The 13,501-nt window shown below is 43.0% G+C and overlaps 1 protein-coding gene across 3 annotated transcripts in view; it reads left to right on the top strand.

Annotated features, from left to right (window-relative positions):
- Positions 1-1,606: 1,606 nt before the first annotated feature.
- Positions 1,607-13,501, top strand: part of NARS2 (asparaginyl-tRNA synthetase 2, mitochondrial) — a 52,019-nt gene continuing 40,124 nt past the window's right edge. For 2 of the 3 annotated variants that reach the window (XM_026840977.1, XM_026840984.1), the window contains exons 1-5: positions 1,607-1,614; positions 3,899-4,008; positions 4,846-4,966; positions 5,649-5,789; positions 9,302-9,382. In XM_026840977.1, coding sequence (XP_026696778.1) covers positions 4,907-4,966; positions 5,649-5,789; positions 9,302-9,382 — 282 coding nt within the window. In that variant the 5' untranslated portion in view covers positions 1,607-1,614; positions 3,899-4,008; positions 4,846-4,906. Of the gene's footprint in view, positions 1,615-3,898; positions 4,009-4,845; positions 4,967-5,648; positions 5,790-9,301; positions 9,383-13,501 lie in introns of those variants that run through there. The other variant, XM_026840968.1, reaches the window with a different exon arrangement.

The raw sequence follows: 13,501 nt of genomic DNA, 5'->3' as shown, positions 1-13,501 counted from the left end.
GGCCCTGAGCTGGACACAGCACTGCAGGTGGGGTCTCACAAGAGCAGAGTAGAGGGGCAGAATCACCTCCCTCGACCTGCTGGCCACACTTTTCTTGATGCAGCCCAGCATATGGTTGACTTTCTGAGGTGTGAGCGCACATTGCTGACTCACATCCAGCTTTTCATCCACCAGTACCCCTAAGTCCTTCTCCCCAGGGCTGTAGACACTAGCCTTGACAGCTGCTTCTCACCTGCCAGTCAGAGCTGGAAGAGGCTGAAAAACGAACAGAAGGGTCTTGTCCCCCAGCAAGGCGCTCACGCCGGTTTCACTGCCTCTGCTTCAGGGAGAAGAGCTAGAACATGAGCCAGCAGTGTGCCCAGGTGGCCAAGAAGGCAATGGCATCCTGGCTTGTGTCAGCAATAGCGTGGCCAGCAGGGACACGGAAGGGATCTGAGCCCTGTACTCGGCACTGGGGAGGCCGCCCCTCGATTCTGGGTTCAGTTTTGGGCCCCTCACCCCAAAAAGGCCATTGAATGACTCGAGCGTGGGCAGAGAAGGGCAACGGAGCTGGGGCAGGGTCTGGAGCACAGGTCTGCTGGGCAGCGGCTGGGGGAACTGGGGGGGTTTAGTCTGGAGAAGAGGAGGCTGAGGGGAGACCTCATCGCCCTCTACAGCTCCCTGAAAGGAGGGGGCAGAGAGGGGGGATGAGTCTCTTTAACCAACTAATAAGCCATAGGGCAAGAGGGAATGGCCTCAGGTTGCACCAGGGAAGGTTTAGACTGGATATTAGGAAGCATTTCTTTCCAGAAGGGGTTGTTGGGCGTTGGAATGGGCTGCCCAGGGAGGTGGTGGAGTCCCCATCCCTAGAGGGGTTGAAGAGTCAGGTTGACATAGTGCTGAGGGATCTGGTGTAGTTAGGAACTGTCAGTGTTAGGTTAATGGTTGGGACTAGATGATCAAGGTCCTTTCCAACCTAGATGATTCTGTGAACCTGTGCAGCGTGTTTTGCTAAACTTAACAGCTCTCCCTTGCAGTCTCAAGAGGCAGCTTTAGCTGTGTCTGTTCAATTTGGTGTTGTCAGAGCATTGAAGTTACTCAGTGCAGAAGTGTTACTATGGTGGGTTACACTGAGACATACTTTGTCTGGTTTTTGGTTTAATCACTTGTTTGGTTTGGGAGAGTGCACCATCATCACCTCTGTGCTGATGTTGTTAAAGGTTTGCTTTAGGTCTTGTGCCACGTTTGAGTTTATAGCATTGTCAGGTAAAGCCAACTAACAGTTTCATTGATATTCGTGTCCACCTCCTGTTTTGAACAGAGATAAATGGACTTTTTAGCAATAGAGCTGTTTACTGTTTCTCAGCATAGGGCCGTGTCTCCCCCCTATATTCTGGTGTTCCTGACTGACAGAGCAGTAGTTGCAGACACTTCGTCCCTGTTTTAGTGCAAGGCCCTTGGCTAGAAGTGTGCAGTTGTCAGTATTTCTAAATGATTCTCTAAAGGGCTGGGATACTTGGTAACAGTTTTAAACTAAACTGAAAGAGAGTAGATTTAGATTAGATAAGAGAGTCCCTGGCACAGGTTGCCCAGGGAAGTTGTGGCTGCCCCCTCCCTGGAAGGGTTCAAGGGCAGGTTGGACGGGGCTTTGGGCAACCTGGGCTAGTAGAAGGTGCCTCTGCCAGTGGCAGGAGGGTTGGACTAGATGAACTTTAAATGTCCCTTCCAACACAAACCATCCTATGATTCTACTGACTCAAACCCAATTTTGTAGCACACTGGTATTCCTGCACACATAGATGAAGCCCAATAGGACAGGAACGAGCTCATCCAGTATAGGTGCTTTTCAGCTGTAGTTTTATGAATAATGCAAGCTGGAATAAATTGAGGCTAAAATTGGTGATATCACCTTTTTTTTTTTTTTTTTTCCCCCCCCCAGGTCCTTGTTGTTTTGTTGCTCTTCTGCTGTGCTGGCAAAAATATTTTTTATATTGAACTGGTCTGGCTGAAAAACGACCTTATTATGGCCAGTTTATTGTAATGTGCAGTCTGGTCTGAGTTGAGATCATCCCTACACATTGCTTCTGGTGAGGTGTGAAGTGCTGCCCCATCCTCTGCTGCTGCAGTGCAGGCCTGTGGATGTGCTCTCATTTCCTATTGCAGGATGCAAGACTCTTCTCCTTGTTTAACAGATCCCAGAACAGCCTGATGAGATGGAAAAAAAGCTCTTGAGAATGTTTCTTTGTTCAGGGGTTTTGTGTGTTTTGTTAAGGAGAGCTTACAAGGAAAGAAACTGAGAAAAACATCTGCCATTATACGTTAAACATCACGCATCAAGTAGATGTGATGTATTCTAGGGATTTACTGGAATACAAAGGATAAACAAAAGCTTCAGGCATGTGAAATACCTTTTAAAACACCTGTTGCTTTAGCCGTAAGAATATGAGGATGCTCGAATAATCAGACTTTAGTTTTAGACTCATTTCTTGCATTAGTTCTTGTCTCAAGTGGAACACCCGGCAGAGGTCGTTTAGGTAAACCCCTGTGTGAAATTGTGAGGCTGGAGCAAAAGCTGAAGTTTTGTTAATTGTTAGGTTCACGGCTTTAAAATCTTCTATAAGTCTTGTATGCGCTTGTCCTCTCCCTGTTATACAACCCTATCTGATGCCCTGTCTCTGTTACTCGTGTTGTAGTTTTAAGGATGCTTTACTTTTGGTAATGTTTAATTCTCAAAGTTTGTTCAGTCTAAACAACAGAAGTTGATGGATTTGCTTTAATTTGTCTAGAAGAAATCCCTAAAGCGCTTGGCACAGTTTGAAGTCATTGGAACTACTTGGGCACTTACAGTTAAGCAAAAGACAAAACTGATTGGAAAAGAGTCAGTTTGGTTGTTTAATCAGGACTGTTCTTGGTTGTTCTCTATAGTATCATTATAGCATGAGCTGGAAGCTCCCCGGTGGATAGTTTTTCTTTTAAGGGCAGCTTTGTGTCAGCTGTTGTGAGCTGGGGAGCAACTAAGGGAGTTGTATTTTGGATGCTATTACTTTTGCTTGGTGCCTTGGTACTGATTTAAATTTTAATTTCTTTTTAAGGGAAATGTTACTTTTCATTGAAAAACTCTAGCCTGACATGTACATGGTCAGTTCTACTGTTTTGCTGTTACAAAGAACTGCTGTGCTATTTTGATTCTTTTAGTCAAACTGGACAAGAATGCTTCTAAATTTTTCTTTTTTTATTTTTTTCCCCCCATGGGACACTGTAGCTGTCTTGATTTTGCGGTGTAAGGAGAAACTTCCAAGGCATTAATTTTTATTTTTCTTTTGCATTAATATGGTGGGTTTTTTCACCTGAATTTATTGGCTGCAGCATCATTGTTTTAGCAGTCTAATGGTTTAGGGCACGTAAACAACTAGGAAACAAATTTCAATTGGAACCTGTCTACAGGTGGTACAGCCACAAAAATTGGTACTAAATCATCAAAACAGTCTTCAGTGTGTTGTCATAAAAAAACTGTGCATTACTGACATCTCCCGTTTCAGTAAGAAGTGTTTTGAAGGAGCATCACTAATAAGAATATGTACTTTGTTAAAATGCTTTTCATCTTCACAGTGCTTTGCCGCTTTCTGTATTCTCAGCTTCCCAGAGATGCACATAGATTTTAGCACCCTGTTGTACCCAAGAGGAGTGTTGATGTCTCTGCTTAAGGATTTGTTTCTCTTTGCTTTGAAGTCTGTAGAAAAACTGACACTGACTGCTTCTCTTTTTATTATTTTTGTTGCCCCTAAAGAAATACTTACTTTGATTTCAATAAGAAATTGAAACAAGCCTGAAGTAGCATGTCCAGCTCAGCTGGAAGAAGAGCACAACTACACAAAGTCCATGCCAAGAAATAACAAATTTCTTTTTCCTTTACTTCTAGGGCTGGGTCCGCTCTGTCCGATCCCAGAAGGAAGTTTTGTTCCTGCATATAAATGATGGGAGTTCTCTGGAAAACCTCCAGGTGGTTGCTGATCCCAGCCTGGAAAACAGGTTGGTCAGTTTAAGATACCTGGAGAAATACCTGTGCTGATCAGTGCCAGGTAGGGAAAAGTCTGCTGGCACCTGAGCACAGAAAAGGCACTGCTGCAGGCTGGTGTCTCTGGAGGAGTTTTAAGGATGGAGAGCGTCCCACTACTCTGTCTCCACTTAGCTGAAGCCTTTGTGGTTCAGTTGCTTGTCCTGTAAGACCAATTTGGACCTAATTTTCTTAATAGCTGTAGCAGTGTGGGCGTTCTGGGCTACTCTTGGATTTGCATGGAAATCACACAATGTAGCTGGGGATAACTGTCCCGTAGGTCTTGGAGAGTGCTGTTGCTCTTCCTGTAACAACTTCAGGGCTGGCTTGGTGGGCATACCCCCTGGATAAGCATGCCTGTTCTATTATAATAAAATGCTGAGCTTGTTTTACAGCTTCATTTTGTTTGTTGTTCTCAAACAAAAGTTTTGTTTGTTGTTTGGGCTAGGGTTGGGACTTTCAGGATGATCCAGGAACCTCCTGCATGTAACTTGATTTGAAATTTTTTTTTACCTTTTTTTTATAAGCCATGTTTGTCCCCACCAAGAGCCACTTCTAATAAAAGCCTGTCTCTTTTCCCCTCACTTGTCCAACATTCCTACCTTGTCCTAAATTATTCTATATCTTTGTGGATCTGTTCACATTCCCACTTATACATTTAATAATTCCTCATTTCATCAGTTAAGCCCTATGGCTACAGTATCTCTTGTGATCTCAAGTGGTCCAGCTAAATTAACAGGAATCACTCTTCTGAATGTAATTGACTTGATATCAGCACCTAGTTAAGCTGTTGTTTTTTCTTGGTTTCTTAGAGACCTGACTTTTGGCAGTGCAGTGGAAGTACAAGGGAAACTGGTTAAAAGTCCTCATAAGATGCAAAACATGGAGCTGAAAGCTGAAACCATCCGTGTGGTGGGACCTTGTGATATTTGGGTATGTCACTGCAGCAGGAGTCCCAACTGGTAGGACTGCTTTGGAAGTTAAAAGGTCCAAGTGTCCAGCAAAGCATGCTTCAAACTCTTATTTTTTTTAAAGTCTGAGTGGTCCTTCTGGCTTTGATTTGGTGCCTTAAGGTTGTCAAAGGGAAAACATGGGATCACTGTGAAAGCTCTCTCTTCTGGGGCAGAGCTGTTTCTGTGTGGAGACTGGCGAACATACTGGCAGCTAAGCATGTGCATTTGTCCCACCCTGAAGCACTTACCTGTGCCAGGTGGTTTACCTGATAAGTCTGGCTGGGATATGAATTGGAGAAGCAGTGGGACTGGCAAAACACTCTAGATTGTGCAGGTGGAAGAACCATTTCTGCTACAGGCATATTTGGAATCGCCTCGCTGTTGCAGTAGTGAGATGAACAACTGGCTTTGAAGGGGACTCAGCATCCAAAAAGTGGAGCATTTCAGAGCACTGTTGCCTTCTCTTGTGTTCATGGCTCTTGCTCTGCCATAAGCGTTCTAAAATCCACAAACTAACTAGAAAAGATAGGCAAAAGCATCTAGTTCTTCTCTGCTTTCAACTGACAATGGAGTTTTAGTAAGGAGAGGTGGTACTCCATGAATAGCCATAGAACTATATTGACTTTCAAGTTCTCATCCTCTTCTTTCCTTGTTGTTTTTAGTCATTTCCCCTGAAAATGAAGGAGAGGCACCCACTGGAGTATGTCCGGCAGTTCCCTCACCTGCGATGCAGAAACAACACGCTTGGCTCCCTCTTGCGAATCCGCAGCGAAGCCACTGCAGCTATCCACTCGTTCTTCCAGGTAGTCTCTTCTCTACTGAGCCTTATGTGTGAAACACTCCCACAGTTTGGCTTCACGGGAGCACACTGGGAGGGAGGGAGCGGGACATCTTGACTGCAGGGTGTGGATTTTGGACACGGTGGTTCTCTTTCCAGGCCTGGGCCTGGCTGAGGCCTTGGCCAGACTGTTGCTTATGATCAGGTGGTCATGTTAGTGTCTCTCCACCCATTTACTGTTTGTTATTTCATCCCTTTCAATATAATTGTTGCAGTATAATTACCTCTATGTGTGGTCTGTGGAAAACAACGTAATATGGAGCAGTGACCTTATGGTCCTTGGATGGAAGCCTCCTCCCACATGGAGAAATCTGTGGTGCAGGAAGGCTACCAACAAACTGACGCAGAGCTTCATGTTATTCTTCTCAGTTTTTAACCTTTCTATTACTGCCTTACAAGTCTGTGCAGATGCTGTGAGCTGACATTAGGAGACTTCTGTTTGGATGCCTTTCAAACTGATGGGTGGGAGACACCTGTGTTTTATGAGTGTGTCACTCAAGCTGTGGGCATGGTCCAGCCTTTGTGCAGGCGGTGGGGGCAGTGAATTAACTCTGATGCCAGGTGCCATACAGAGAGTGTGCAATTCTTTGTGTGAGTAGATAAAAAAGGTAGCAAGTAAGTCCTCTAGCGCACCTGAACATTTTCTTTTAAAGCTCTTCATTGAACATTCATGTTTTAGTTTAGATAAACTGGCTTTAGTTTGAGTAGGATCATATTCAGAGCTTTCTGATTACAAAATTCCTATGTAGTGATTAGTATGGCCCAAAGAACACGTCAGAATTGTTGAGATTGAGTTCTGGTCCCAAACACACTGGTATTTGTCACCTGCAGTGGCAAAGAAGGCTTGCTCGCTCTAGCAGTTATCTGTATGGAATTGCACGTTTGTTTTTTGTTTTTAAGAGCCTAATAGAAATACTGTGTCGGGTAAAGCTGCTGGTGGTGTCAGCGTTGTCCCAGGTGGCAAGACAGAACCCAGCTCTGTCGGGAATCATTTTTTTCCGGTAGGGAGCCACTAGATGGCATTGCCGACAGCAGTTTGTGATTGCAAACGTGGACAAGGAAACCAGCCGAGATAGGAAAAAGCATGTTATTTTGACAAAGGCTTTACTTCTCCAAATTGACTCTAGCTCAGACTCTGACAGAGCTTCCAGTTTAAAATGCTCAAGAGCTGAGCAGTGTTTAAAAAAATACAATATATTAATTTAGCAGCAGCAGCTACACTGAAGTGATTTTTAAAGGGATAAGGAAAATCTGCTCCCAGACCTGATATTGGCGAATGCTTGTGTCGCACCTCTCCTGGCACCAGGAACATCTGTGGTTTGCTCTGTGCCTGATGGAAGGAAAGCAGTCTTTTTAAATTGCCACCTGCATCATCCCAAGAATGTTGCAATTTCTGACTTGACAGTGTCAGAATATACCATAACTAGAAGGTAAAACCAGAGTCTTTTCACTTTGCAAAGCTTTAAAGAGCTTAATGGTGAAAGAAAATGTGGGGTTTTTTGAACACACGCTCGAAATTATCTAGACTCTCTGTAACTTTAAAAACTTTTTTTTTAGCCTATTCACTTCCAGCAGTGAATGACTAATGGAAAACACCTTTGGTTTGGATGTTGAAGGCTAAAATGTCATCTTTAAATCTTCTCCTGAGTATTGTGGTCCATGTGGGATAGGAATGCTCTTCCTGGACATAGTAAAATAGTCATAATGTGAATGACAACCTCCATTTTGCATATTAACTAACTTCCAGGTTTGTCAGAGCCACTAATGTCACTTGAAGTATTTTAGGAGCTTTTATAAGAGGAACTATCCAAGAGATTTTAATGGGATTTTCATCTTTCAGACCTGTGCAGTTCACATTCCTTTGCAAAGCTTGTAAGGGGTCTTCTGTGTGAAATGTGCTTCTTTACAGCAACTGCTACCACTAGATGAGGAATTTAGGCAATTTTCCAAAATCTTGTGTAGGTTTGAGAAGCCACAGACTATGCATGGGACTGTGGCAGAGACCTGCATTTTATATTGGTAGGCTGAAACTACCCTCCCCAGGCAAATCGAGTCATTTGGACTCCAAAACTTCTTTCAGTGTAGTAACTGGATCTCAGTGAGAAGCTCCTGCCAGGCACTCAGCAAGCCAAGGGCTTTGCACCTGTAACCAAGGTAGCCTAGACCCAACTGCAGGGACTTTGCTCCCTTTTGGTCCTGTTACAGTACTTCCACAAAATGCATTGCATGTCTGTACAAACTCTTTGGTCCAAATTGATTTTGGTTTGATTCTTGGAATGGTCAGTAAATCCTGCTTCTATCTTTCTAGCCTTTTAACTAGCTGGTGATAAGGACAAGGACCTGTCATGTGAATAGTTGATTGGTATTATTCTGGTAAAAGCTGTGAAACCAAGCTTTTGGAAACATTTACTTTATCTTTTTTTTATTAGTCTTTTGTGTAGGTAGACAATGGGTTATGGTGCATCATGCCTGTATCATGGTAATGTTGGCACACTCTGATTTTAAAGGGGTTCCCTTTATGCTAGACATTACAGTGATGCAAGAGAAAATAAATCCTTTGTTGAAGGTTCTTGTTTGCCGTGACATGCGCAGGTATGATCTCTGTGCTGCACCAGTGATCTCTATAGCAAGACTTATGTTAAGAAGGTGATGGTTAGTAGTTCTGTTTGCCTCTAACATGCTGTATGTGATTGTCCGAGCTCTGTGTGATATACCCATCCACTGAAAACTGGGTTGCAGCTGGTTTAAAAGCCTATGGCTGCACTGCAGAGAAACCCAGAGAATAGGGGCCCTTGCTTCATACAGCCTTTCCTGGTTTTGGAGGCTTCTGCTGGATCTGTGAGCTATTGCATGAATGGCTCCAGGTTCCTAGAACATGACCAAGCCAGGGTATACCCTGTCTCTTAAAGTCATTTTGACTTTGATATCAGAAGATGCGAGGCGTGACTGACATTTTTGTGGTGGTTGGGTGTTTTTAAGGCTTGTCTCCCATGCAGGGTGTGGTTTCTGTTGTCTAAAACACTTGATCATTTCTCTTAGTAGAGAATACCAAGTGTGTCCTCCGCCTAGCACAGTTTTCCAAAAGCTGGGAGAAACTCGTAGTTCAGGCTGTAGGGGTGAATTTGATTGAAACTGCCCAAAAATATAAAAATAGTGGAGGAAGTGAGAAGAAAAAAAAAAAAAAGGAACGTTGTGGAAATGGGCAGCTGCAAAAACCTGTAGTAATGACATAAATCTTATTTCCTTATGAAACATGGAGAAAAAAGCACAAGTAGTAAACACTGGTTTGTAAAGCATTCTAGCATTTAGTTAGTCTTCTGTCTTTGTCAATGTAAGGCAGAAGTTGCCTAAAGGAGTCCATATGCTGTCCTGGTTGGGGGCTAATAGCTGAGTTATGATGTGTGCTGGGTGATGTCATCTTTGAAGTTGACATTTGATATCTTTAGCTAGTTAACTTTAGTGTTCTGTCTGTTCCAGGATAATGGCTACGTGCATATTCATACCCCCATAATTACATCAAATGACTGTGAAGGTGCTGGGGATCTCTTTCAAATTGAGGTAAGTTGGGTTGTGTACAGTTTGTTTTGATTTTTTACTTGCAGAGCAATTCTGGAGTCACTGAACGGTAGAGGAAATGTTTGGCTTTACAAAACCTTTCCTTTATGTACTTCTGTGATTATTTTTTTTAATATAGCAGTCCTTTGCTTCAACTAATAATTTAGGCAGAGTTAAATAGATTCATTACTTTTTATTGCTCTTTTGTGCATTAATCAGCACCTTTTTTACTGATGCTGTGGAAAAGTTTACAAAAAACAGCAGAGGGTGGTGGAACATCTTAGTAAGTGGAAAGATGTGATCATAAGAGCCCGAGAGATGGGATGCGACATTCAGGACACGTAAATATTTCTTAGCTTTCAAATGAAAAATATAATTCACTATGAGAGTACTCCTTAAAAGGAAGTCACCAATACCTAGAACTGCTTTTCACCTGTGTGTATATTCCTCCCTACAAGCTACTCCTGTTGTATGTCAGAAGTCTCCCCCAATATTATGAAGTCTCCCCATCCCTCCACCAAATTACTGCCACAATCTATCAATATAGGAAGTAGTTCATGTCTTGGATCAAAACCTCCTATGAAACTTAAACAGAGCTATAACTCCTAAGATCTTTCCCAGAGATTTCTCACGATTCCTAACCCCCATATCCATGAATCACAAGAAATTCCATCTGCCTTTTATACTTCTATATTTGAAATTCACTCTTCTGTCTCAAACAATTACATCTATTGCCACTTATGCTTATTGGCTCTAGCCTTGCTGGTGAATCATCTGTAAGCAAAAGAAAAATTGTTGAGGTAGCAGTTGCTTGCTGTGAGATTGTGTCTTCCACTCTCTGCAAAGCCTGATGACAGAAGGCCTCTGTGTGCTGGTTCTTCAGGATCTCTGGGTCTAACCTGTGCTACTAGTGATTCCCTTCCAGACCAGTACATGTGGCTCAGCTTTCTACTTGCTGGGACAATAGAGCTGATTAGCTAAACTAAATTGTTACTTTTTAATTGAGATCCCTTAATGCTACCAAAGGTTCGTTCCAGGCTGTTGCATGCAAATTAAGATGTGAAAACAAGTGACACTTAATGATGAGAACATTATACAGTTTGCAGCTGTACAGTGTATTACGTCTTTGGTACAAATTGTATCCACTTGAAAGCTGTAGAGGATGCAGGACTACAGCGTAGGTGGCTGGTAGTACCAGAAGCACTGATGCAAATGTTGATTGAGGTGCTAAATTGTGAGTCTGAAACTTGTATAAACTGGATCTTAGCTAAATGCATAGCTCAAGGCAAACCTCTTGCTCTCTCGCCAGTGTGATTACTTAGGTGTAAATAATACCTGTCTTGGAGAAATTTTGTGCCAGCTGTGCTTGAAAGGTGTGGATTAAGTGTGGAGTCAGATCCCATTAAATGGCATGGGCCATAAAGAAAGGGCTTCAGAAACCCACTTGCTGCTGGGAAGTGGGAAATTCTCCCTGATTTCCTGTTTCTTCTTTGTGTAGCGCTTCCTTGGCCTAATTTAGGACTTGGTTTTGTTTCTGCAAAGCTCTGTTCAGAATTGGTCTTGGCTAGCAAGAGATCCAGGACCACTTGCTATCCTGGTGTCACCACTTCAGTGGAGCAGTGACACTTGTTTCTTGACACTGGAAATCTGGGGAAGGTTAAGCCTGCCTTGGGCCATGCATGCAAGGCTGTCAGACATAAAAATAAGGGTGACAGAAGGATGTCGGACATAAAAATAAAGGTGTGGTATTTGCAGCAAAGCTTAGAATCTCTCTGTGCTTTTAATCAAACCAACCATCAAGACATTGCTGTGTTCAATCACTTTTTAAACTAGCCCTTAATTCACTGCTTGCACAAGCCAAGGGAGAAAATAAATTCCTGTTCCTCTTATATTTGAGCAGTTGCCAGGAATTATGGTGATGGGAATCAATGAAAGCAACCTGCAAATTAGGTTCTTCAATTTAAAAAATATTTAAATCCTGTACTTGAAACTTTAAGACTATTCTCCAGTTGTGACCAGAACATAAATTGGTGTCCTATTGCTCCTGAATTTGTAGTAGATACAATACACCTGCCACTTACGGGGTTTTTTTTTCCTGCCTTACTTATTTTTAGCTCTCCCAGAGCTCATCAGTTTAGCTGTCCTGCTGTGGGTAGAATAAGTTGAAAACTTTGAGTACCTTTAGGACCAGAGTAGAGGCTGGTTTTGCGCCCACTGTGAACCATTCCCTTTTAATAGCTGTCTTCTCCTGACTGGCACAATTTTAATCCTCTGACTAATGTCTGATGGCTGCTCAGACACGTGCAGTCTTTGGAAATGGTGGAAAGTGAAGAGGGTAGGAATCTGATTTTACATGAGATTTGAAGAGATGGTGAAAAATGTATCTTGAGTTAGCAGGAAAAGGCTTTTTGAAGACATATGTTCTTTTGATTCCTAGACCTCTTAATCCTGTAGGATTCGTGTTTGTTTATATGTTCAGCTGCCTCATTATCTTTGTTTGGTTTTGGGCATACCGAATAGCCTGTATGTAGCTTTGCCTGGGATGTTCTCGTATTAGGACTTGGGATGTGGGAGAATCCCTTCCCTCTCTGCTGGACAGATTGGTTTAGCTAAATATTTTTAAAATGAAGTACTGTAACAGTGAAAAGAGGGTGGTAAGCAGAGGAGATTTTAAAAAATAAACTGCAAGATAGTAAGAACTCCAGATAAATATTTTCCAGTTGAGACTTTCTGCACCTGAAAAGTGTAGTTTTGAGAAGAAATTTGAAGAGAATCTGCCAGAAGTGTGAAAATGGCCAGGCAGACCCTAACCCACATGGAGAACATCAGCAACACCAACTTGTGGATTTCTTCACCTTTTGATAGTGTCTGCCTTTGAAATCCTGGAGGGGGGAAACGTTTCACTTGTGCTGCTGCCTTTAAAGTAAATTTACTGAAAACACTAAAAGAGCTTTGAATATTGAAAGCTGTGTTTTAGTAGAAGGCAAAGTAGGGCGAGGTAATTCTTGAAATAGGGGGGACGCAGATCAGCGGGGTGAGATGGCCCTCTTAAATTAAATCTGAGAATAATTCCTCTGTACCAACAGTTTTAGCACTTCAGGGCAGATCCTTTCCTGTTTTTTTTCTTTTTTTTTTTTTTTCGTCTGAAGTCTAAAATTCTTTAACAGCTTTGTATGTTGCAAGACGCTTTACCCAGTCCCCTTCTGGGGCTGCTTCCTAGGAAATCTGCCTTTCTTTTGTCTTTGTGACCCGGCTGCATGTCTGTTCCCTGCTATTTTCAGTAGCCTCCCACTCTGTCTGCAGCGTTGAAGGGCTCCCTGCTTTCTGGGTCTCTTGGTCTGTTTTTTCCACTTTGCTCCCTGGAAAGTTTCCTTGTTTGACTGTCCTCAGCTGCTGTGAGAAGGTGGAGGCTCCTCTATGTTCTGAAAGAGTCTTTCCAGCCCAGAACACTCACGCTAGTATGGTGAGGCCCTGGACAGCCACTTTCCCTGCTGCCCAGCTGCAGTCTTTTAAGAGCTCAGCATGCAGTGAGGTAACAAAGCACAACAGCTGTATTGGCATTCACAGCTCTTTAAAGTAGAACTCCTGTGTAGTTTGTGTAGCCTGTGGCCTTATTCCTTCCTGGGGACCTTGCTGTAGGTGCAAGGAGTGATGCATTCTACCTGTTGGCTCCAGCAGAGGTGATATATGCTCTGTATCAGGCTTGTCTCTTCCCACACACATACCTCACTGCATCTGGGTGGTGGCTGACTGAACCCAGGGTCTGGATCAGGCTGTTTCATTATTTGAAAGGACACTTAACTGTAAACCCAAAGAACCACCCAGGAATTGTTGTTCTCTAAAATGTATCCAGAGATTGTATGGTGTTTGGCTTTTCTTGCTACCCACTGACAGGAGTAAATGTAGAAGTTGCACCCTGAAGGGATGGAAGTTCATGGCTGTACCTACTGTGGCTCCAGAAATACATGCCTGCTGCTGAAGATCCAGAAGCTTACTCCTACTGTTCCTTTGGTACTGCTGAAAAATAACCTTGTCAGCACCAAGGAAGGCTGGGATCTGCTGGAGAGAATCACAGTTAAATGCAACAGAATTAGTGTCTGTCAGGTGTTTTCCCCTTTAGAG

The sequence above is a fragment of the Athene cunicularia genome (assembly GCF_003259725.1).
Source record: "Athene cunicularia isolate RWA chromosome 1 unlocalized genomic scaffold, athCun1 chr1_part1, whole genome shotgun sequence".
Lineage (NCBI taxonomy): Eukaryota > Metazoa > Chordata > Aves > Strigiformes > Strigidae > Athene > Athene cunicularia.
This window is presented reverse-complemented; position numbering and strand designations above follow the sequence as displayed.